The sequence below is a fragment of the Euleptes europaea genome, chromosome 10 (assembly GCF_029931775.1).
Source record: "Euleptes europaea isolate rEulEur1 chromosome 10, rEulEur1.hap1, whole genome shotgun sequence".
Lineage (NCBI taxonomy): Eukaryota > Metazoa > Chordata > Lepidosauria > Squamata > Sphaerodactylidae > Euleptes > Euleptes europaea.
Window position 1 is genome coordinate 19,583,263 of NC_079321.1, and position 24,414 is coordinate 19,607,676.

General features: G+C 44.5%; 1 protein-coding gene across 1 annotated transcript; it reads right to left on the reverse strand.

Moving 5' to 3' along the window:
* Positions 1 to 969: 969 nt before the first annotated feature.
* On the reverse strand, positions 970 to 24,128 carry LHFPL6 (LHFPL tetraspan subfamily member 6). Its single transcript, XM_056856659.1, has 3 exons — positions 23,718 to 24,128; positions 3,747 to 3,845; positions 970 to 1,097 (listed from the first exon to the last, which is right to left on the reverse strand). Exons 1-3 carry the CDS (start codon positions 24,112 to 24,114, stop codon positions 979 to 981), a joined length of 615 nt encoding a protein of 204 aa, XP_056712637.1. The 5' UTR covers positions 24,115 to 24,128; the 3' UTR covers positions 970 to 978.
* Between the last annotated feature and the right edge of the window lie 286 nt (positions 24,129 to 24,414).

Consider the following 24,414-nt stretch of genomic DNA (forward strand, 5'->3'; position numbering starts at 1 on the left):
GTAATGTCGACCCTGTATGCTTTGTGTCAATGAAGGAGCGAGTTGGTGTGTGCAGATGTGAACGGAAGACTGTCGTGTGGATTCCTGTGCTTCTAAAATGGAGGATGAAAAGACTCTTTTGGCCATGACCTTTTGCCTGAGTAACAGTGCCTTCCGGGGTGAGCTTTAGCTGGTTACAGCTGCAGCTGCCCAGTGGGCAAAGCTAGTCTGAGACTAGTCGAATGGTTTGTAAGCTGGTCAGTTTTCATACTCCTCTGCAAGGCTGTTACATCTTGGGAAAAGGGAAAGTGTCTGTGCAAAGATAATGCAGGTGTGCTTTTCAGGAGTCTTGCAAATAAGGGAGCTTTTCCGTCTCCCCTTTTGTGTTATGTCTGCTTCAACTCCAAATTGGGCCAACACGTCAGGTTGGGGAACCTCTACAAGGCTAATACTTTAAGGCCTAAAAACCGGTGCTTTCTAGCCGCCCCCGGCAACAGCTCCAGCCGTAAAGTGGTCTCGCTCATCGCTCCAAGAAAATCAGTGCTTCTGTCCAAATAAATACCAACTGTTAGGAAACGCCGTCTTAATCCCTCCCCACCCTTGCAGAGCTGTGAAATAACCTTTCAAAAGGCTACATTCTTGTCTTCCAACATGGTATTTTTTTGTAACCCTTTCAATTAATAATCTGCTTTAAAAAAAGTCACTTTTTTTCCAGATAGGGGGTACTTCCTGTAGTTCTATTCTACCAGAATCTGCTAGGAATAATGTGTTCAGATCCTGCACCTTGCATGAAACTTGGTTGATACCATTAAGATACGGAGACGTCCCCACCACCATTCACAGCGTTAACACATCAATTCCAACTTCATCGTATTGTATGGGTCCAACTACAAGGAAGAGCTAATGCAACTTCCCAAGAAGAGGCTGGCAAGCTCATTTCTCGTCATTCTTTTTTGCTCTCCCCTACACTGGTTCGCTTGCTTCCTGGTCCTTCGCGCCTCAATAAGGATATTGTTTTTGTTTCTTGCCCGAAAAACAGGCCAGCCAAGTGCAGATCAGCATCGCAGCAGCGGCCCCTCCTCCGGTGCAGTAATAAGCCCAGCCAATTTCGCAAGTCCCTATGGGCAAATCAAACAACATGCAAAGGACAATGTCACTCATTACTTTTATTCACATTATATGTACCCCACCCACTCCAGACTCTTCCTGAGGGCTTTTATGCATTCTCAGTTTCCTTGCATCTAACTTCCTGTTTCTTGGGGGGGCAGGTTTCAGTTCTGCACGCGTTTTGCTCTCTCTGATGGTCGATTTGATATCACACAGCTTTAAATGAAGCATTTCTCCCTGCTGTTTAAATCAGCAGCTTTCTGCTTTTGATAAAAATTGTTTTATATCAAATCGACCACTAGAGGGAGCAAACACATGCAGAACTGAAGAATCCCCCTCCCCCAAAGAATCAGGAAGTTAGGTACAAGGAAACTGAGAATGCATAAAAGCCCTGAGATGGCTAATGCAGAAGAAAACTACAGACTAAGTATACAGATCTCTAAAATGAGATGTAAAAACTTCAATAGGCTAAAAGCAGTTTAATAAAACAATTATCCATGATAGTTCCTTTCCACCACCTATTTCAGTGGAAACGTGTGTGTTTTTTGTAACAATTCGGTGCAACCCCATTAAACACTATCAAGTGGTAAATTCTGTAATGCTATGAAGAGTACTGGTTCAACCATAAAGTGTGGGATCATTTTGGGTGCACTGGGAATGTTTGCCAACATCTGCACACAGCCTAAATTTATGGACTTTGAAATTCCATTATCTTCAAAAGGGAGAATTAAATACACGCTTAAGTTATTTCCCACATAAAGATTCTTCCTAATTCTGGCAGGATTGTGATCAGTGTGTAATTTTGCATTCCACCTGCAAAAATGTTTAAAATATCTTCTAAGATCCCAAGTGGGGCTTCTTCAACCATCCAATGAATGGTAGATTCAGAACAATATATGCTCCTCTCTGCCAGCCAGAAAGTGAAATCTCCTGGAGAAGGAAAGGCCCCTTTATTGTCCCCTGTGCACGACAGGGATAGATATTTTAAAAATTATGAACTATGCCGAGTTGAGTAAAAATAATGTATTATGTCTGTCAACAACACTTACAACTCAGGTCATCGGTTGTTTCCACACCGGGTGTTTGATCTGGCTTGGGTGCTAAGGCGAAGCAGATACCTACCCCCCCCCCCACCACCACCCCACTGTGTGCTCTCATTCACCATTTGGCTTTTCCCTAGCTTTCCCACTATCTTTCCAAAGGCTGCGTTACTATAATATATTTTTTTTTGAAAGATTACAGAAAAGCTGGGATGGCTGCCATGTAGAGCGGAAAATCTACATCTTCCGCAGTCCCACCCACCTTGGCACCCCCACCCAAACACAGAGGCCTTTTTTTGTTTTGTTTTTTTCAAGTCAGTCACTGACAAATCACTATAGGGTTATAACACTGTGTTGTACCGTCAAGTCACTGCAGACCTATGGAGGCTCCCATAGGGTTTTCAAGGCAGGAGGCGTTATAACACCATAGCAACTGGACAATTACTGTTAACCCTACTCCAAATGCTCTAGGGTGGTGTCCGTGGAATTCCTCATTCCACCTCCGGGGAATGAGGCAGGGAAAATGAGGGGAAACCCGCCTGGTGAAAGCCTCATTACTGCAGCATTTAATTGGTAGCTGCAGCGGCAACAAAGAACCCAGGAGACTCCTGGCTCCGTGGAAGTCACCATCTACTGACTGTTTGGCAATTTTTGTTTACCAAAACAACCAGCTGAAGTTAATCTGATCTTATTTGGTGACATTTAATGGGAAATTTGAGCATCTAGGCTTTAAAAAAAGAACTTGAACATTATTTCACCAGAGGACACCACCTTGGAGAACCACAGACCAATTTTCACTGTACTTAGGGTTGCCAACTGGCCCGGAGAAATGTCTCTATGAAAGGAATTAATGTATGGAATTAGGCAGCTGAAGCTTTTCACCATCTGGTAAATAACATCCCATTAAGCCTCTGTTAAAGAGACAGGACATTTTCTTTTCTAGACTGCTAGCAAACCAATCCTAACTCTACTGAGGAAAGAGGTCAGCATTGGTTCCTGGGATCTGAACAGCTACATACTACAACATAACTTCAAGCAGAGAGCCTTAATATATCCTACCAGTAACACAAAGAAACTGGTTAACCAGCTGTGTGTCTCAGAATACCAAGGTATCACTCTAGAGTGGCTTGTGGAGTGATCTGATTCAAAGGTCTATTCAGACAGCATCTTAACATCTTTAAGAAAGAACTACAAATGAGAAACTAGGAAAACTCTGGCTTTATAACAGTGTCTGCTTTGGGCATAGGATGGGGCTTCTTGGTTCTGTTCACTTTTGGTAGATAGAAACCCTGCAGGTGTTTGTGGTATGATCCATCCATCATGTCACTTTCAGCAGTCTCTTAATAAGGCTTTAAATTACGCAAGTCCAAAGGGCAGAAAGCACTATGCAGAAGCCTAACCTTTTGGAAAGGCAGAATGGGTCGTTGTGTTTGATGAGGTACTTATCACGTCTATTTTTATTTTTAAGCATTTGTAGGCCTCTACAGTATAAAAATCTGCAGTATAAGACCCTTCCAGATGCTTACGGTTCTGTACATGTCCTTTCCTGCTCCTGGGTGTGCTCTAAAAAGCACCCTGACCATCTGCAAAACATGATGATGAACGTGAGCAGTCTCTTACCCAGTTCAAACTGGTTGGAAAGGTTACCACAAGTCTGCCTGACTTCTTCACTGTCCCAGCCCAGAGGATAAAGAGCACAACCAGAACCAATTAACAAGCCTGCAGAGATAAAAAACAAGAACAACAGATAAGCAAACATACCAGGGTCTCTCTGGTCCTAGTCCAAAACTCAAACCTCTTTACATGCTGCCTCTCATTACAGTGTGAATGGGTTAAAACAAAACATTGGGATTGGGAAACAGCCTCCAAATCTTCAAGACTTCAGTTGAACACCAATCTTTTATTTAAAAAGGAAGGAAGACTGTACTTAGGCACAGTACTTACTCCAGGCTGAGGAGAAGATCTGGTGCTTGCTGCTAAAAGCCTTAAAAACTCTTTGATTATTGAGAGCGAGTGTGGTGTAGTGGATAACAGTGGTAAACTAGGACCCCGGGTGACTCGGGTTCAAATGCCCACTTCTACCATGGAAGCTCACTGGGTGACCTTGGGCTCGTCACAAACACTCAGTCTGACCTACCTCACAGGGCTGTTGTGAAAAATGGGGGAGGGGTGGGGGGGAAAAAGCAGGACCTAAAACAAATGAATGCAACACAAACAGAAAATACCACTGTGATTGGGGCATGATTGGTGGTTAATTGCTCAGTATGTTCGGTAGGGTTGCCAACAACCTGGAGTAAAAATATGTGCTGCTCCTTTAACACAGGCTCAATGGGATGTTATTTACCAAGTTATGTTATTCACCTCCATGTCATGAAAAGCTTCACCGGCCCATTTCCACACACTGAGCCTCTATTAAATGGGCAAGATGCTTTTTTCCTCCAGGTTGCTGGCAGCCCTAATTATGTAGTTTTATGGCACACAGCACCTAGTCGATATTATGCCAATGCTTTGTTTGTTTGTTTGTTTGTTTGTTTTTTGAGGCATGAGCATAATAGGTACCAACCTTGAAAGGAATTCCAGAAAAGTTAACAGCCCACCTACTCACTAGTGCATAGATAAATATACAGATCTTTTTTCTGCCACATGTCTATTTTGTATTCTGTGTAGACAGTTGTGACGCAGGTCTCCCTCTGGGACTTCAGGGCACTCGAGGCTTGGGAAGAACATGAGGCATGCCTACAAAATGTGGGATTCCTGACTATATCCCTGCAAAATCGAGAGCAATCTGTTTACCAGGTGCACCTTCCTTGTCGAAATCCAAAACAAGCACAATATACAGATCCCGAAAGGATTTCATGAAGGCTACTTGATACTTGGGTGGGAGGGAATTAACTGTGAATTGGAGTTTACTTGTTACTTGAGCCAGCATGGTGTAGTGGTTAAGAGCGGTGGTTTGGAGCGGTGGAGTCTGATCTGGAGAACCAGGGTTGATTCCCCACTCCTCCACAAGAGCAACGGAGGCTAATCTGGTGAACTGGATTTGTTTCTGCACTCCTACACATGAAGCCAGCTGGGTGACCTTGGGCTAGTCACACTCTCTCAGCCTCACCCACCTCACAGGGTGTCTGTTGTGGAGAGGGGAAGGTGATTGTAAGCCGGTTTGATTCTGCCTTAAGTGGGAGAGAAAGTCGGCATATAAAAACCAACTCTTCTTCTTCTTCTAAACAAGACAAGATCTTGAATCTATAAGCACACATTCAGAAATGTATTGAGGATGAACTGGACATTTACATTCAAGGGCTAACTCTCTGCTCTGCCTTTTTCAGGCAGAATTTCAAGAAGCAAAATAAGAAAATCGCATTTAAGGATAATATCTTACAATCTGTTTTCGTATCTGAGCAGCTAAGAGATTTAGGCAGTTTAGATGGATTTTCAAGATAGAAGGTTAGAATGTGGATAAACTGTGTATCCCACTTGCATTACAAACCCACAGATTATTCCTCACAACAGATTGTTGCATTACAGGGTTTGGAAATCTGGCAGTCCTTAGGAGTAAGCCCTCTGGCCGTTATGCCTCTGTGCAAAGACACAGGACATTGAAAACTAGTTTATACATTTGGAGCTCTACAATATGTAGAATATGTTGCTTGCCTCAGTTGCATAGAGCAGCTGTCAACCCCCACGTGGGGCCCGGTCTTCTCCCAAAATTACAACTGATCTCCTGATTACAGAGTAGATTTACCAGGTCTGCTGCCAAGGTGGGAATCTCCAAATGTCCCTGCTGCCACTTAGCAAGGTAGTGGGGAAAAGGGGGGCAGAAGAGCAGAAGAAGAGTTGTTTTTTATATGCCGACTTTCTCTACCGCTTAAGGAAGAATCAAACCGGTTTATGATCACCTTCCCTTTCCCTCCCCACAACAGAGACCCTATGAGGTAGGTGGGGCTGAGAGAGCTCTAACAGAGCTGTGACTAGCCCAAGGACACCCAGCTGGCTTCGTGTGTAGGAGTGGGGAAACCAGTTCACTAGATTAGCACCCGCCGCTCATGTGGAGGAGTGGGGAATCAAACCCGGTTCTCCAGATCAGAGTTCACCGCTCCAAACCACTGCTCTCAACCACTACACCATCCTGGCTCCAACAGTGTGATGTCACTTCCAGCGCAAGCCCAGAATTGACATCGCCATGTCAGCACAACTCTAGGATCCCCCACCAAAACGCTATCATTCACCCCATCCTTGCCCCTCCCTCTCCTGCCACTTGCCAGCTATTGCCTGGCAGCCCACAGAGATCAGCTCCCTTGGAGGAAATTGCAGCTTCAGAAGGCGGTTTCTATGGTGTCACATCCCCACTAATGTCCCTCCCCTCCCCAAACTCCACCCCCCTCAGGCACCATCCTACAAATCACCAGGATTTTCCCAAGTCAGCGTTGGCAACTCTACCCTATGTAACTTTCAGCGTCAAGCCCCTTTTCCATCCCAGCATCTTTTTGTGTCTGAGATCTTAGAATCATAGAGTTGGAAGGGACCACCAGGGTCATCTAGTCCAACCCCCTGCACAATGCAGGAAATTTACAACTACCTCCCCCACCCCGCCCCCAGTGACCCCTACTCCATGCCCAGACGATGGCCAAGGTGCCCTCCCTCTGCCTAAGGTCATAGAATCAGCACTGCTGACAGATGGCCATCTAGCCTCTGCTTAAAAACCTCCAGGGAAGGAGAGCTTACCACCTCCCGAGGAAGCCTGTTTCACTGAGGAACCGCTCTAACTGTTAGAAAATTCTTCCTAATGTCAAGACGGAAATTCTTTTGATTTAATTTCAACCCGTTGGTTCTGGTCCGACCTTCTGGGGAACAGAAAACAACTCGGCACCATCCTCTATATGTCAGCCCTTCAAGTACTTGAAGATGGTTATCGTATCATCTTCTCTTCTCAATCTTCTTCTCTTCAGGCTAAACATACCCAGCTCCTTCTGCTCAGCTTTCCTGATCGATCCTACTAAACACTATTTTTATTTTATTACTGCACGCAAGCTTGGGGAAGTGACAGGGGTTTTTTCTCCATTAGGCAAACTGCCCGAAGTCTCATGAAAAATTTAGTCCCATCTAGATGGGAAAACTTCCAGCGCTATTGGTATCGCACACTGTGCGCTTGGCAAGAATCCCCTAGCCTAGGGAAGGGAAATGACCCAGCTATTATCTGATCTGCTGTTTAGATGCAGCTGTAGGTATCGGATCACAACTCTTTATTATTGAAACAATCATTTCTGAACAGCAGGGGCCCCAGAAAGCAAGAATTAATTTAGTAATATGCATTCATGAATTTGCAAATAACACAAGCAGCTCCAGTGGAGGACAAAGGCCGTGCCAGTAATCGCTGAATTGAAAATGTTGTAAAAGCCCCTCTGGCACTAAAGCTACTATTAAATGAGTTGTACTTTCTGCAAAATGAATGTTAGGACCCTGTAAAGACCCTTGCTTAGTGGATATCAAAGTGATGATTAAAGATTCTGCAATCACTAATAATTACTTCCCATGTGACCATTGTTCATAAAGATGCTTTGTAACAAAAGGGGCCTGCCGCAGACCCGTCAGCTCATTAAACCCATAATAAAGGTTACATTTAATACCTTGCGTTTTTCAAATTACAGTCAACTCAGCTAATTAAAACATCTTCGGTACAGTAGAAAGTACAAAAAGCCAACACTAAATAACTCAGCCGGAGAATACAATAAAACAGTCATGGCACAGCTGAATAATTTCATTCAAAATCCCTTTAATTAAAAAAACAAAAAACCTGTCTCAAAATGTGAAATGCTGGAAGTCGTAACAGAGGGAAGTCCACAAGAATAAGGCTGTGAAGATGAAGATACCATTTCATACCTTGTTCCTAGCAGAACTCACACAACAGACTGACTTTGACGTAGGACTCCAAGAAGCATTTTAATCGGCAAGAGGGTTCATAGGAGGAGAGACCACTATCTCAGCTACACCAAGCTTAAGCCCTTTTAGAGCTTCATCAATCAATACCAAACCATTGAATTGTGCCAGGAAACTGCAGAGCTAATGCAATTGCTGCAAAACAGGTTTTATACGTTCCATCAGGAAACGGGCTATACAACTCTTCATTAGCTGCTGCTTCTGAACAAACACTGTCCGGAAGGGCAGCTCATATGGAGTTGTCTGCAGGAGTTAATCCACACATTCCTCATGCACAGTAGACAGATAAAACCCAGTCACTTGTAACACAAACAGGAGCATTTCATGTTCCCTTCCGTTTCCCTAATCCTGAACAGTGAACTGCCACAGAAGATCCACCTGCCATTTTAAATTCAGGAAGTGAAATGTCAATTCACTAAGTAATCAGTTCTTTATTGTAAGGATACTGGATGGTGTAGTGGCTAGTGTGCTGGTCTAAGACTGGCAGACCTGAATTCAAATCCCCACTCAGCCACGAAGGTCATTTGGGTATGCTTGAGCTTCTTGCTCTTTCTCCACCAAACCGACCTCATGATGTAGTTGTAAAGATAAAAGGGAGAAGAGAACCACATAACAGTTCCAATTTCCTTGGAAAACACATGAGATAAAACTGTGTTAGACAGATGATTTTGAGGCACTCAGGTTTGTAATGCACTATGGGTTTTGTAGTCTTAAACCACCATAAGCCATCTTTCAGTTATGTCTTTGTTTTAATAGGGTGGATCCTGTCCATATCCTACCACTCTACATTATTTTAATCTGGAGAACCAGGTTCAATTCCCCACTCTTCCACATGAAGCCTGCTGGGTGACCTTGGGCCAGTCACAGTTCTCTCAGAACTCTCTCAGCCCATACGGAGGCAAGCAATGGCTAACCACCTCCAAACATCTCTCCCCATAAGTCAGCTGTGACTTGACGGCACTTTCTACCATCACCAAGTAATTTGAAGCCTTCCTCCAAGCATGGGTCTTCCATTGGAGGCAGAGCCACAGTTGAAGGAAGTCTCCTTAGGCTGGAGGAACTTCCTCCAGGCTATGAAAGGATATCTCCCGTGGTTGAAAAGGCTATATCCTGTGTAGTTACCTGCTCTAATTTTGGAGCACACTAAAAAGAATCTTTTATAAAGATTTCAGTGTAAGGGGTAGGTTTATGGTGGACTGGGCAGTCCACCCATTTGGGTGTTTTAAAAGGTTAAAACCAAACCAGAAACAACTTTGAAGCCTACACAAATGGCCTATACAGATGGCCTAAGATTGGCAAGATAAAGAGGCATCTGAGGATATGTGATCCTGCATCTCTGAACAATGTAAGCCCTCGTCCTGAATGTACATGGAACAGCACAAATACTCATACGACCACATAGTGACCTGGATAGCCCAGGCTAGCCCGGTCTTGGAAGCTAAGCAGGGTAGACCCTGGTTAGCATTTGAATGGGAGACCACCAAGGAAGTCCAAGGTTGCGAAGCAGAGGCAGGCCAATTGCAAACCACCCCTGAACGTCTCTTGCCTTGAAACCCCACAAGGTTGCCATATCCTGTGACATACCTTAAAATGCTCTCACAGAGAATAAACATGCCTTAGATTATGTGTGGCTGATTTCAGCAAAGACACCCACATTTTCAAACTTTGGCGGCATATATGTTTTGGAGATGACCCATGCCATTGCCCAGAGGAGGAGGAGCGCCGACCCGGCTCTCATGGGCTTACGGCGCCGCCCTTTTCCTTCGCCACCGCCCTCCTGGCTGCCCCGCCGTCTGGATTGTCCGGCCGGTTTCCCAGCCGGACCCCACCCCCGTTCCCTCCTTGCAGGTCGTTGCAGCTGCCTCCTGGTTCTCCCGGTTTCCAGGTGAGAGGTGGGACCGGGGAAAAGCCTGCTCCGCCGATGGAAGGGCCAGTCGCAGGACAGTGTGTGAGGTGACTCGCCCTCCTCTTCTCCCCCCTTTCCCTCCCCTCACAGTGCTGCTGGGTTTTGGGGGGTTATTGGCCATTTGTGAATGGGAGGTTTTGCCTTGGATTTGCCACTCAGATGCACATTTTCCCCATCCAGATTCTCAAAACTCTGCATGGGGGGTTATTGGCCATTGAGGTTTTGCCTTGGATTTGCCACTCAGATGCACAACTCAACAATAAGCCCCCCTGCAGAGTTTTGAGAATGCAGATGGGGAAAATGTACAGTGTTTGTCAGTCATTGTCATGATTTAATTTTATGGATGACAAAGGATAGCACAGTTAGTTCTGAAAATGAAATCCTTAAAGTGTGGAATTCTCTGCCAAATAATTTTAAGTCAATGAAAGCACTTGGGATTGCTTTCCTTACTTTGTTTGGATCATCTTATGCTTGTAAGCAGCTGTTTTCAGCTTTGAATTATATCTAATCTGACACCAGAAACAGGCTAACAGATGACCTGAGTGCTGCATGTGTTGCTCTCAAACTTACAAAGTATGAGCCAAGGGTAGACAAATTATCAGCATGCACACAACAGCAAAAATCACAGTAATTGTTCAAAAGCATGCCTTTCAATAAAAAGTTGTTTGTATAATTGAAAGCTCTGTTATTGTGTTTTTCTTTTAAGGCAAAAGATGTTAACGTATGAGTTGTTTTTTCTAAACTAAACCCCCAGTATTCAGGTTAAATTGCCGTGTTGGCACTTTGCGATAAATAAGTGGGTTTTGGGTTGAAGTTTGGGCATTGGGTCTCTAAAAGGTTCGCCATCACTGCTCTAACCACACTGGCTCTGAATCCACTCTATCCACCTACTTTAGCAGGTGCACCAAAGAAGGTTATAGAACAAGTAGCTACAAACAAACTCAAGCAAACAAGGCACGTAAAGGAAGAAAAACATTCTTTGTTCTGCAATCTGTAATGCAATCTGGGAAAAAATTCAAATACAATTATCCGTCAGGCCATAAGCCTGAGCAAAACCTAGGGGGATTTTTGTGTGTAGAGGTACTCACAAGTACTGAGTATCAGCACCTTTTGCGGGGGCTATCCCAAGTCCTGAAGGGGGAATTGGTGGAAATTGGTGCCTTATATGAGTGCTTGTGGTGGAGGAAAGTGGCCTCATCTTGCAGCAAACTTATAGCAGCTAGCCTGGGACACCCAGGTCAGAGCTATATATGAGTTCTGGAACCTTTAAAAAAAAACCAAAAAGCTTTCGTGAGCCACAGCTCACTTCTTCAGATATTATGAAAGCTTATAACCTCATGAAAGCTTATACCCTACAAGAAATTTTGTTAGTCTTTAAGGTGCTACTAGATTCTTCCTCTTTTCTACTCCTATTGACAGACTAACATGGCTACCCATCGTGATATACCTCCCAAAAACAAAAAAGCACTGGCAAAGCCTATCTAAAATCTGTCAAAAATTGTTGGGGGAGGGTAGGGGTAGAGCGAACTCAATGCCAAGCAACATTTCATCTTTATTGGGGTAGACCAGGGGTGGGGAACCTTTTTTCCGCCAAGGGCCATTTGGATATTTATAACATCATTCGCGGGCCATACAAAATTATCAACTTAAAAATTAGCCGACCAATGCCCAAGCAGGTAGCTGCCCCAGATGACCCCCACTGCGCGGGCAAGCAGGCAGGCATCCAACTTGTGGCGCACTGGCCCACCTGGTGACACAGGATGGTCTGCTGCACCAGCTGGGCGTAGCCGTCCAGCCACACGCCGGAGTTGCTCCTCCTCTGCATGGTCGGGGACAGATTCTATAGCTGGCTCCTGCTACTTCCGTCTGCAGGGGTGAAATGAGGACACACTGGCTAAGGACCCCCCACACACACATTCTGGCTCTGCCCCCTTTGATCCCTCCATTGTCACCACTTCCTCCCCCAACTCTCTTGTAGTACAGAGGGAATACGTTTCTCCACGGCCTGGTTGGAAAAGGGTTAACACAGTTTCTTGGGCAGTCCTAGCAGCTCCATAGCTAATGACTCTTCTGCAAGAGGGGAGAAGGTTCCTTTTCTCGGCAAAACAAACTCACATTCGCCTTGAATAGAGGCTATTCCTGTTCGTGGGAGGGGGTGGATCACCAGTCTTAGGTCCTTCTGAGCTAGAAATCTGCCAGGACCCATGAAGGGCCAGACCAAACGATTCGTGGGCCTTAAACAGCCCTCGGGCCTGACGTTCCCCACCCCTATGGTAGACCATAATGTCCCCAAAGGGGGGGGTTCCTTCCTGACCTCAGCAGACCATAACTGAGGCACCACAGTGGAAACACAAAGAAGTCCTCCATAAATCTACTCACCATCTTTGTGCGATCTCTGAAAACATGTTACAAGGTGCATCTTAGCCCTTGTGCAATACTCCGCAAGCAATTTCCCAGTGACAACAGGCCACCCAAGAAAACGACTGGCTTTTGAGAGCCAAGGGCAAGCAACTGGCATCCTTCTCTGAGCCAAGAACAGCCTCTGGTAATACGTGGGGACAATACATGATTAGAGGTCTAGGGAGGAGCTGTTTAGCTTAAAGCTGTTTAGAGCTGTTTAGCTTAAAGAAGGCGGTTAAGGGGAGGCATGATAGAGGTCTATAAAATTATGCATGGTATGGAGAGAGTGGAACAGGGAGAAGCTTTTCTCCCTCTCTCATAATACTAGAACGTGGCGGGGTCATCTGCTGAAGCTGGAGGGTGAGAGATTCAAAACAAATAAAAGGATTTCTTCACACAATACACAGTTAAATTGTGGAACTCCCTGCCCCAGGATGTGGTGATGGCTGCCAACTTGGAAGGCTTTAAGAAGGGAGTGGACATGTTCATGGAGGAGAGGGTTATTCATGGCTACTAGTAAAAATGGATACTAGTCATGATGCATACCTATTCTCTCCAGGATCAGAGGAGTATGCCTATTATATTAGGTGCTTTGGAACACAGGTAGGACAATGCTGCTGCAGTCATCTTGTTTGGGGGCTTCCTAGAAGCACCTGGTTGGCCACTGTGGGAACAGACTGCTGGACCTTGGTCTGATCCAGCATGGCCTTTCTTATGTTCTTACATACACAGCTCTTGCCTACAATCCGGTTGAGGGGGGAAGATTGTTAGGAACCCCTTTATTTTTAAGGATCTCAGGTTTTGATATTTAGGCACAGTGGTCGATCACAAAAAGTCATTATAGTGAATGGTGTTCCATTTATCATTTCCTAGACCATAAAAAACGTTGTTAAATATTTCATAACATTTTACAGATGACAATTCCGGCATAGTTGTAGCTCCTCTGTTCTCCAATGAACATCGTCTTCCCTCCCACACAATCGCACATTGCTTAAGGCTTCTCCTCTGCCTGCCAAATAGCGTATTCATTTTCTCTGCTGAAGCCTGTTCTTTATTTCACTGATTGAACAGCAAAGATGGTGTTTCCTCACTGGGGTTGAGAAAAATCCTCGGTTAATAACAGTTTAAAAATTAACACTGTCACCTACAACATGAGAAATGACTAGCTTGTAAACAGTATATACAGCCCACCTTTGCAATCAGGACCTATATTATTTCTCCTTTTTATTTTCCAGATGTATGAATGTTTGTGTCAAAACACACTCTGGATGTTGTGGGGGGGAAAAAACATTAGATAGCATTTGACTTTCAGTTTTTAAATCAAAGGCTAGGATTCTAGGCTTGAATTTTTTCCGATTTACATGCCAGTCCAGAATAGTGCTTGAATTAGGTAAACCAAAAACACTTATGAAACGGTTCAATCTAAACTGACTTATGCCACGTTATGGGAAAAGAGAAGTGATGTCTGAAGTTGTTCTCAAAGACTTCTATTAGTTACCTTACTGGACAAAAAAAGACCCATCAAGAGAACATTTTTTTAAAAAAAAATTACTACAAGTGGGAAGCTATAAATAATTTGAGACATTATTTGAGCCACACAGAGCAAGAGGACTTTCAATAATACATATTTCATGAACTGCTCACATCTCACATTTCAAAAATTCAACTTGGTGCTGTTTAGAACTGCCAAAATCTGAAAATGGGACACCTGACTACCTCAAAGCAAAAAGCATATCCACAAATGGTTAAGGTGCTTAAAGGCTCTCCAGAAAAAAAATGAACGTTGGTGCCCACATAGCCCAAAACATACCAATTATCAAGGGAGTCTGAAAATGGAATATTTTTTACATTGGATACTCAACATCTGGGACATGAAATTTACCTCATAACAGAGTCCAGGCAGGAAAGGATGTTAAACTGTGGGAGTTCTGTTATTGCCTCACACACTTCAATCGGGTTATAATTTGATGAAGGATAGTCTTTGCCTTAGCAGCTCAGGGAATATATATTTAAGCCTACAGAATGCGAGTTTAATTTTCCAGCGTATCTATATCTTTAAATCACTGGTTCCCAACAGGGGGTCCGCGGACCCCCAGGGGTCCGCGAGAACTAAATTAAGGTCCGCGAAACAAAGTTATAAACCCATAATAAATTAACATTTTCAATTAAAAGTTCTCTATTATAAAAATATATATTCAAATATTATTCTAAGTTTAATGTTTAACTAACAGTTATGATTAAAGTTTATTTTCAAATTCTCGGAATTTTTATTTTGAACCTTGGGGTCCCTGCACCGAACAAAAAAGTCCTAGTGGTCCCTGGTCAAAAAAAGGTTGGGAACCACTGCTTTAAATAAAGGCACCTGGACTTTACTGACTAACATCACTAACTCATTCCAGGTGGTATCAACAATGCTGCAGTATTTTCCTTGCCTGTTTAATGGAAAGTCATCCCACTTGAGGCTGTTAAAAAAATACTAATGTTAAGTAACGTTAAACACGTGCTTTCATTTCTTAACTTGCTCGGAGAGCTCTTTTTAATTGAAAAGCCGCTAAAGCTGCAATCGTAAGCGCACTTACTAGGGAGTAAGCCCCACTGAACTCAATGGGATTTCACTTCTGAGTAGACATGCTTAGGATTGCACTGCACTAAATGTATGCAATAATGTAAATAATATTTCTACATTATGAGTGCATTTGATGGACACACAGTCTGAGCCCCCTCACTTGCTAAAAGAATCTGCAAGGAATATATCTTTCACATATCACTCTCCCAAAATGAGGGCATGAGTTGATCTGTAGAATGGTTAAGCTATTCCCACATTGGCTAAAAAGCTGGACTTTGTGCATAGGTAGCCCAGGACAGCCAGATTATGAGTAAAGCCTAAAAAGATGACATTGTGCATGCGTGGCTGTGCGCGATGCAATTACGTCACTTCCGGCTTACACCTGGAAGCGCCCATCGCGATGGGCCGCTTTACCACTCTTTGAGTGGCAAAGCAGCCCGTCGCGATGCAGTGCTTCTGGGTGTAAACCAGGAGTGATGTAATCATGTTGCGCATGGCCGCATGCGCAATCATCAGCTGATGGATTGGTAGGCAATTGTCTGCCAATTCAAGCGACATGGCAACTCTACATTGTACCCTGCTGAGTGCCCTCTTCTCCCCAAACCCGGACCTCCCCAAGCTGTACCCCCAAATCTCCAGGTATTTCCCCACCCACAGCTGGCAAGACTACACATAGAACAGAATGAACTGGGGGGAGGGCAGGAAACTGTCCAATAGCACCCAAACATATTTATCTCTGTGAACCTGTAAATACATTTTTATATGAAGATGCTTGGGACTAACTAAATCACTCAAATGTTGAAATTGTTAGCATACCTCTTGATGAGCCAGAGCCCTGAAATTCGGTACTTCATAGCCCAAGATACCCTGATTACTAAAGCTGAAGGAAAGACCTCAAAACCAGGAAAATGTGCACTGCAAAATAGTTAAGGCCCTTCCAGGTCATCCAGAAAACTGAAATTTGGTACCCAAGTAGTGTAAGAAACATCGATTACTAGAGAAGTCTGGAAACTGAGAAACTGTTTATACCTAGCATGCAGTTTTCCTCATTAAAATGGCTGGAATTTCTATATCTACAACGGGGGCACCCACAAGGACTTACTGGAGGGGGTCTCATTTTTCCTCCCTGGTAGCCCCCATAGCCTCTCCCCTTTTTCTGCTTCCTCATCTCCCAGCCAACCTACCATTGGTGTTAACCACACAGGGAGAGGTTTGTGTGGTTTCCCTGTGAATTAGGTTCTCAATGATGGGGTAGGTGGATTATTCTCCCCCATTATTTTTCCATGACAAGCAGCGGTGGGGTGGGGGAAGGAGGGGAGGGAGATGTGTATTCCCCTGGATAGTGCAGAAAAGTAGGCAGAATAACTGTCTTCTTCCCTACCCAGCCTTAAGATTAGCTGGGGGAGAATATCTACGAGGAAAACCGAGCAGAAGGGAAAGGACTGAGAAACCCTCCCCCTGCCCTGTGGTCCGACCCAAATACCCCTTTACTTTTCTGTAGCGTTTAAAATATCAAGACATCTTATCACGGCTCTCCCACAGAGTATATCATTCAGTCCTCAGGATAATCATCACTTTTAGGTCCCACATTCACTGTTGCTAATGTGGATTAGAACTCTTCCCATGTTAGGACGTTAGCAAAACCTACTGTTATTTCCATTCCGGCTTGGGACAAGAAGTATCTTTGGGAATGGAGCGTGCAGGCACATTAGGGGAAGAAAAAACTAGAAAGACTGGGATACCTGGGGAAACGGTGGTATGCACGCAGGGTGAAAGGTAAGGGGACACATACTGGGAAGAATGGGGATCAAGCAGGATTTGAAGGAACAGACTGGAAGGCAAATTTGGGGAGAAAGGATCACACCCCATAAGGCAACAAATGAGAGAACTGGGCCATGCATGAGGAACAAAGGTGGAATTAATAAGGAACTCAAGCGCTTTGCTAAGAGGTCATGGGAAGTAACTTGTAAAGGTCCCCTCCACCCACCCACCCTGCCTGAGCTAGAAAGATCAAGAGAATATCAAAACTAGCAAGTTGGCAGCAGCTCCTTGGAAGAAAGCATCTGCATTTTTCTCTCTCTAGCACCCTCCTATTCCCCCTTCCAACCAACTACATTAAAGGCATCCTTGTCTGACTCTGGGGTCTCAGACAAGGATCTAGACAGCCTACGTGAGGTGAGGAGAACGGGCTTGTGAAAGAAGAGACTGCAGTGTTGGTTACCATGGGAGCAAACCACAACATAGTTATTTGTTCACACAGCCAGTGCACGGCCACAGCTGCCAGGAGCGTGGCTTTGAAAGATGGCGCCACAGCCAAACAACATCTGGAAAGCCTTGCTTTACGAAACAGAGACCTGTGGCACAATTCGGATATCACAACATAAAATTGGGGTTTGTTTGTGGTAGGCACAAGCGTGGTTAATTGCAGGCTCCCTCTCTCCTCCCCTTGCGTGGAGTCAAGTCTTCAATCGAACTCTGATCTGTCATGAATACAAGTGCTTCAATGAACTGATGTTAGTTTACTTCCAAGTAACTGAGGGCCAAACTACCAATGTGATTTTTGGCAACTAGGCCTGACTAACTTTTTCTGCAGCCAAACAGCAACTGTAGGCTGAAACAGCAAGTATGGCCATTTATTCATGAAAGGTTTTGCATTGGATTTGCCACTCTTTAGATGCACTTTTCCCCCCGTTCATATTCTCAAAACTCAACAATAAGTTGCCATGCAGAGTTTTGAGAATTCAGATGGGGAAAATGTGCATCTGTAGAGAGGCAAATCCAATGCAAAACCTTCCATGAATAAATGGCCTATGAGAGGCTGGATTTGGCACTAAACCACAGTGCAGGGGGAGGAGGGGTTCCTGCCTCCCACCCAGGCCATTTTCTCTAGCTGAAACAGTCCAGGGAGGGAAGTTATTTGCCCCATTTTGAAGCATGGAATGCTACCCATACAGCTCCAAAGTGGTGCAAATAATCCCCCTCGGGACCCTTTCGACTTGGGAAAACAGCACAGGTGGAAGGCAGGAGCCCCTCTTCCCCCCTGCACCATGCCCCCTAGCTGAATTGGGGCCCCACAGCCTTATAAAAAGCTGTTCTCTGCAGCCGCTGTGTGGCTGTATGGAAAGAGACGTGGGTTGTTAAAAATCATATCCAGCAGTTTGGCCCCTGCAATACAATCCCAAACAGAGTTAGGCCCTTCTATATCCATTGGCGTCACTGGGCTTAGAAGGGTAATAACTCTGCTTATGATTGCACTGTAGGCGTCTTAAACATGTTTTTTTTTTCCTTCCCCCTGTTTAGGAATTCTTCGTTTATTTTTATTTAAGGAATTTATAGGTCACCTCTCTAGAGAATTGCTCCAGGCAACGGATGACGAATCCTTGGATAAAAATCCTAGTTACTGGGAAAGAAATAAACTTCAGTTGTTTAGAGCGTTCGCCTTCAGACATCAAAACAAAGACTGGAAGACTGAAGAAAGCATATTGCACCAGAAGGAGGGAAGAGTGGTATCAACCAGTAATTAACCACGTCCATGCCACCCAAAAAACTCAAGTTTGTTTGTGATGTGTGAATGGAGCTTTTGAATATGCACAGTCTTGCTTGATTTGTTTTTAAACTATTCACTGGAAGAAGAAACCTGCCACCCCTGAGACCAATGTGCCAACGGTGGAAAGTAGCATACATGTGTGTGTGTGTGTGTGTGTGTGTGTGTGTGTGTGTGTGTGTGTGAAGTGCCCTCAAGTCGCTTCTGACTCATGGAGACCCTATGAATCAGTGTCCTCCAAAACCCGATCTTTAACAGCCTTGCTCAGATCTTGCAAATTGAGGGCCATGGCTTCCTTTATAGAGTCAATCCATCTCTTGTTGGGCCTTCCTCTTTTCCTGCTGCCTTCAACTTTTCCTAGCATGATTGTCTTTTCCAGTGATTCTTGTCTTCTCCTAATGTGACCAAAGTATGATAGCCTCAGTTTAGTCATTTTATCTTCTTGGGTCAGTTCAGGCTTGATTTGTTCTATAACCCACTGATTTGCCCAGAGCTATACTTGTGCTACATCAAATATTTGTTCGTTGAACTCTTTAATTTTTTTAAAAAAGCCTTTATTAACTTTATTAAACCTGTTCAGATTTTTTACTCAATCTGTTTGTTTAAACTGGTTTCAGTCAGAAGCACATTTCTGCCAGTAACTTCCCCCTCCCCCCACTGGAATTAAATTATCAGGGATTACATAGATTACTTAAGGGATTCTCTAAATTTTAGGCAGATAAATGCTCCTGCTTTATAGATAATTAAAATGCTCACTTGCAGAGCAGGTACAAGGAGACCTGACAACATTGACAAGTGATTTTTCCTGTTTCCCAGGAACCTGAAGTGGGTGGTTAGTTCATTTTAAAATAAAACAGGAATACACAGGCAAGGGAAGCGAAACTCCTGTCTTGCCTCATTATACTCAGCTGTTTTCAGTATTTTCCTCTCTACCCAGATGACTGCTAGTATCACAAAAAAAATGCTTTAAGCTTGGGAGTAAGACATGGGAAAGTGCAGGATTTAATTTATCTCAGCTGCATGCAGCTGTTTTATACTGTCCCCCCCAATCCCCCTACTTTCTTTAGATGTAAATGTGAAATTGTTTGACATTTTTCTTTGCTGGGACTAACAGGAACAGTTGGAGTGGGGTGATCTGTATTGAAGAAACAATGCACTGTTATTGCATGAATTAAAAACACTGGGAGATCTCAGAAATATGATCCTTGCTGATCTCACACACAGATGTTTCAGATCCATCCTTATCAGATCTCTCCCCTTTCATCTGGTTTGGCCCTGCCTTTCATGGACGGGGAGCAGCAGGGAAGCATTTGCCTCTATTCTATATCCCCCCCCCCAACTTGCCCTGCTGCAGTGTGTCTGCCTGCCTACCAGAGGTTCCAAGCGACATTTTCCTTTGCTACAAGTGCACGGCCAGCCATGCAGAGGAGAGAGGTAATATAGCACAGACTAGTCTATGCCTTTGTCCCTCCAGTGCCTGCATTCCAGAGGATACAAACAAAATGGCACGTGTCCAGCCACAGATAGGGGAAGAGCTATATAATTTGTAGAAAGGCTTATTAGGCTGGAGCAAGGGTTCAAACTCTGCTCAGTGGAGAAGGATATATGTTAATGTTTCCTACAGGCACGCTGCCTATTGCAGGGCGAGAAAGGAAAATGTATCCTCTGCCTCTATCCCAGTCGGCACTTCCTGCCTTCTCAGAGTAAGCGCAAAACCCTTTCCCCTGGCAGGCAAGCAACACAGCTGCAGAGCAGAGGACACACTAGAAAGTAAACAGGATCTGCTTCTGCTAATACAGAATCAAGAATGTACAGTAATTGGGGAAGCACTTGCATAAAAACACCTACAGGGACAATCTTCTTTTGTGGGAACACCTGCTAACTCTTCTGGTTGAAAAACATCCCTGTCAGATCTGCACTCAAAGTCCCTCCTGCTGCCTTTGTCTTGAGCAATCATCAACAGCAGAGAGGGAAACACCGGAATAATGGTCATTCCTAAAGATTACGGGCTGTTATTATTTTTAGTAACTTCATAAATTGTATTAAGTATACGATACAGGGACTCGATCCAGATTTTGACTGGTTACTTTTAGAATGCACTAAAGATTAAGCTATGCCCAGACTAGATGAAACAATCTCCTGTTTGAAGTTTTTTTTTTAAAAAAACAATCAACAGTAGAATCAATGCCATTTTCCTCATTTAAATCACACCTCATTCTGCAGATGACTGCGAAAAAAACTATTTAAAGAGTGCTTTTTAAATCGGTATCAGTGGAAATGAAAGAGAAGGAAAGCAACACGTTCTGTTATTTTAGTGCCATCCTTTTTTTTTTTTTACAAAAAAATAGCTGTAGCTAATTCGAAGATTTTGAAGACACCCCTTCCCCTCTTTAACAAGATGTTGAAGAGATCCCCTTCTCTTTCCCACTCCCTGCACAATTCCTTAAAAGTTCTCACTCATACAATGAAATTGGGGATGGTCTGTACCGTGTGAATAATTACACTTGCACAAATTTTGTACAGACGCTCACTTCTTTGCGCTTTTCCTTGTTGTGAAGCCAGAAGAATGACTCACGGTTTAAAGTGGTATCTCCCAAATACTACCACAGGGCTTTTGTTCCCTACGGATGGATGGATGAAGCATTATCTTGCCTGGATCTTCACCACACAACATACTGATTGGCGCTTTTTGTTCTACTGTTGTTATTGGTATTGTCTGTGGGCAGTGTCTCAAGTGGAGGGCACCTGAGCTGTTGCTTGTGTCTCTGTGGGACCAGCAGTCATAGCTGATGCTGTTGTTATTCTCATAACATTACTAGTTTGCCAAAGACAGAACCTAGGATAATGACTAATTTGCATCATTGCACTTAACTGCAGCCATCTTAACTACCGTAGGCCACAAGGTTGGGCTACCCATCTATAAAGATCCAGAGTGGTTTAGTAGTTAACAGTGGTGGCTTGTAGTAGTGGACTCTAATCTGGAGAACCGGGTTTGATTCCCCGCTCCTCCACATGAGAAGCGGACACTAATCTGGTGAACCAGGTTGGTTTCCCGCTCCTCCACATGAAGCCAGCTGGGTGACCTTGGGCTAGTCACAGTTCTGTTAGAGCTCTCTCAGCCTCACCTACCTCACAGGGTGTCTGTTGTGGGGAGGGGAAGGGAAGGTGATTGTAAGCCGGTTTGATTCTGCCTTAAGTGGTAGAGAAAGCTGGCATATAAAAACCAACTCTTCTTCTTCTATTTAGTGAACAGGGCAATGGGGCGGGGCGGATGCCTACAGCAATGTGCAAGTCCCGCTAGATTCATAGATGAGCTACTATAACCACTAACCAGAATTGCAGGTCTCTCGATACTTGTGTAACAAAACTAATTATGCAATGAAATAATGTAGAGACAAGAATGCCACAGCTGCTTGGACCAACCCCACTTGCTTTTAAACACCATGTCCCTAGGCTTCCTGTGAGTCCAGAAAACGTAACTTCAGAACTCTCATACTGCCACAGCATACTGATCCTCTGTTGCAACAGCGTAGGATTAGCCTACAATGTCACTGTTGCTGTCTCATAAGAGCTTGACTCTAACCTCTAACTGCAATCGCTATCATGACGGTCAACCACGGATATAGAAAAACGTTAGGCCACCATCCAGTGAACTAGAAAGTTGAAATCTGACACACATATATTCCAGAGAAAACTCTGAAAACGGAACCCTTTTACATATCTAATGGTAATGAAACCTACCACACAACTAAAGGCAGTTTCCAAGCACAGAACAAGGAAAACCCCTCCCCATGTAGCACAGCTCCCTCCTCACACACTTTAATCGGCTGGGGAGGAGGTGGATTTTGAGTGACAGCCAGGAACATGCATCTACACATGCTGAATGGAAGCTTTATTTGCTAATACTCTGGGGCTAGCTACGTCCCCACCGAAGCTGACATCCAGAGATCTTGTGTGTGTGTGTGTGTGTGTTTTAACTGTTGTGAGAAAGCTGGTGACAACACAGCTCTTGACAAGCCAATGCCGTTTGTCCCCGCTCTGTGATCACAAATGCGCCTCCAGCTTTCTGCACAAGAGTAGCTTTCATAAGAACAGAAGATATGGAAGCTTTCGCAGATCTCGTGTTTCTTTCCTCAATAGCAGCTGCAGGGAGTGGAAAAAAAAGGAGCACTTAAGTGGGGGGGGGACACAAAGAAGTGTGGACTGCTGCCACAACACTGGAAAAGCTAAAATTAAAACCATATGGACAGGGATGGTAAAACGAGTACAGAGCTGAAAAGACTTAACAGGCTTTTGTGGCGATTTAAGGGGGGGGAAGGAGAAACCCAATTTGTATGGTATAAGGACCGCAATTCTGAACATACTTATTAGTGAACAAGTCTCACTAAAACCAACAGGACTTACTTTCAAGTAAACATTAGAACTGGATAAGGACTCAAATACTTCCCCCTGCATGTGATGGGGGGGGAGAGAGAATATGACAGAGGTAGACACTATAACTCTGAAGCAGATCTTCCCCCCAACACACACACACTTTCAATGGAATATACAATAGATCAGTGGTCTTCAAGCCTTTTTAGACCCTGGACCCATGGAGCTGAAAGTATACAACATCAGAGTCATGTGACAGAAAGAGAATCAGTCAGAGTTATGACCTCATTGGTTTCAAAGATGGGACTTGTGGGCAGAACACCCAAAGAATTTGGAACAGGAAACAAAAGCTAAGCACCAGGAGGTATATCATGGTGAGGAACAAGCCAAGGGTCAGAGCCAGGGAGGAATTCTCTGTTCCACTGAGTGACCTTGTCTCTCTGTCCTGCTGCACTTCCGAGCGTGCATGCAAAGAGAAGCAGGAGATGCGGTGATCTTGTTCTCTATGCATAGGCACTAGCAGCATGGGCCTCCCCCCTCCCTCCAAAAAGCAAGATCTACAGGAGTTCATGACCCACCTGAGGGCCCCAGACCAGGAGCTGACCACTGCAACAGAAACTTGTTCATTTGGAAATTCAGAAATCAAATCCAAAGACTTTATGCGATTGACACCACAACTGTCTGTCTGTAATTTTCTCCCTAACTATATTCCTAAAATGCAGCAAGTACAAGATCAAGGCGAAAATATAACGAGAGGATACAAGCGGATTCTCAAAAATAACTGAGCAAGTGTAGAGAGAACAACAGAAGTACTGTGTATCCAGACTGGCAGGAAGTAGCTTCCGAGGTCAAACGTTTGCAGTTACTCACCTCCCAAGAATTGGATGCCTCCAGCAACCCTGCCCACAGCTCTGGAGATGAGCTCGGACACACAGCAGCCCATGAGAGCAGTCAGGGCCACCAGGAGGAGAAGACCACAGCCCAACCCCGTCACCACAGTGCAGATCCTCCACTCCACACTCGGAATGGCCTGGAAAGATGCGTAGCGTCCACACTGCTCCACCATCACAGTGATCTGGCGGCTCTCGTCTCGTACCGGGTAGGAGCACCTCCGGAAAGTGCCGAACGACACCGATTTCTCCAGCTGAGATCCCAGTAGCCAGTAAGGCATGAAGAACCCCACACAGGAAACCCCAGCGCAGAGGAAGGAAAACAATGCCCAGATCACTCCTGTACAAGTAAGACTAGATGCCATCTTTCCAGTCATAGCTATTAATGGCAGCTAAGAGGCCCCGGGGGACACAATTCTCGGTGTGCCGTTTGGATTAGAAGAAGACTGGTGAGTAAATCCAAGGTCTTTAGTGCCAACAATGCTGCAGTCCGACGAAATCTTCCCTAGAAGCCATTGTGTTTGATTCTTGTATCATCGAGATTAAAGTGTAGCACAAAGTTCTCTCGCTCTTCTCAATCCTTCCTCCCTTCCGAAGGCAGCTGCAGAGATTCAGAAGCAATTTCTCATAAACAGTTTTCCCCAGAGGCTCAAACTGGGCAAACAAAGACGTTTAGC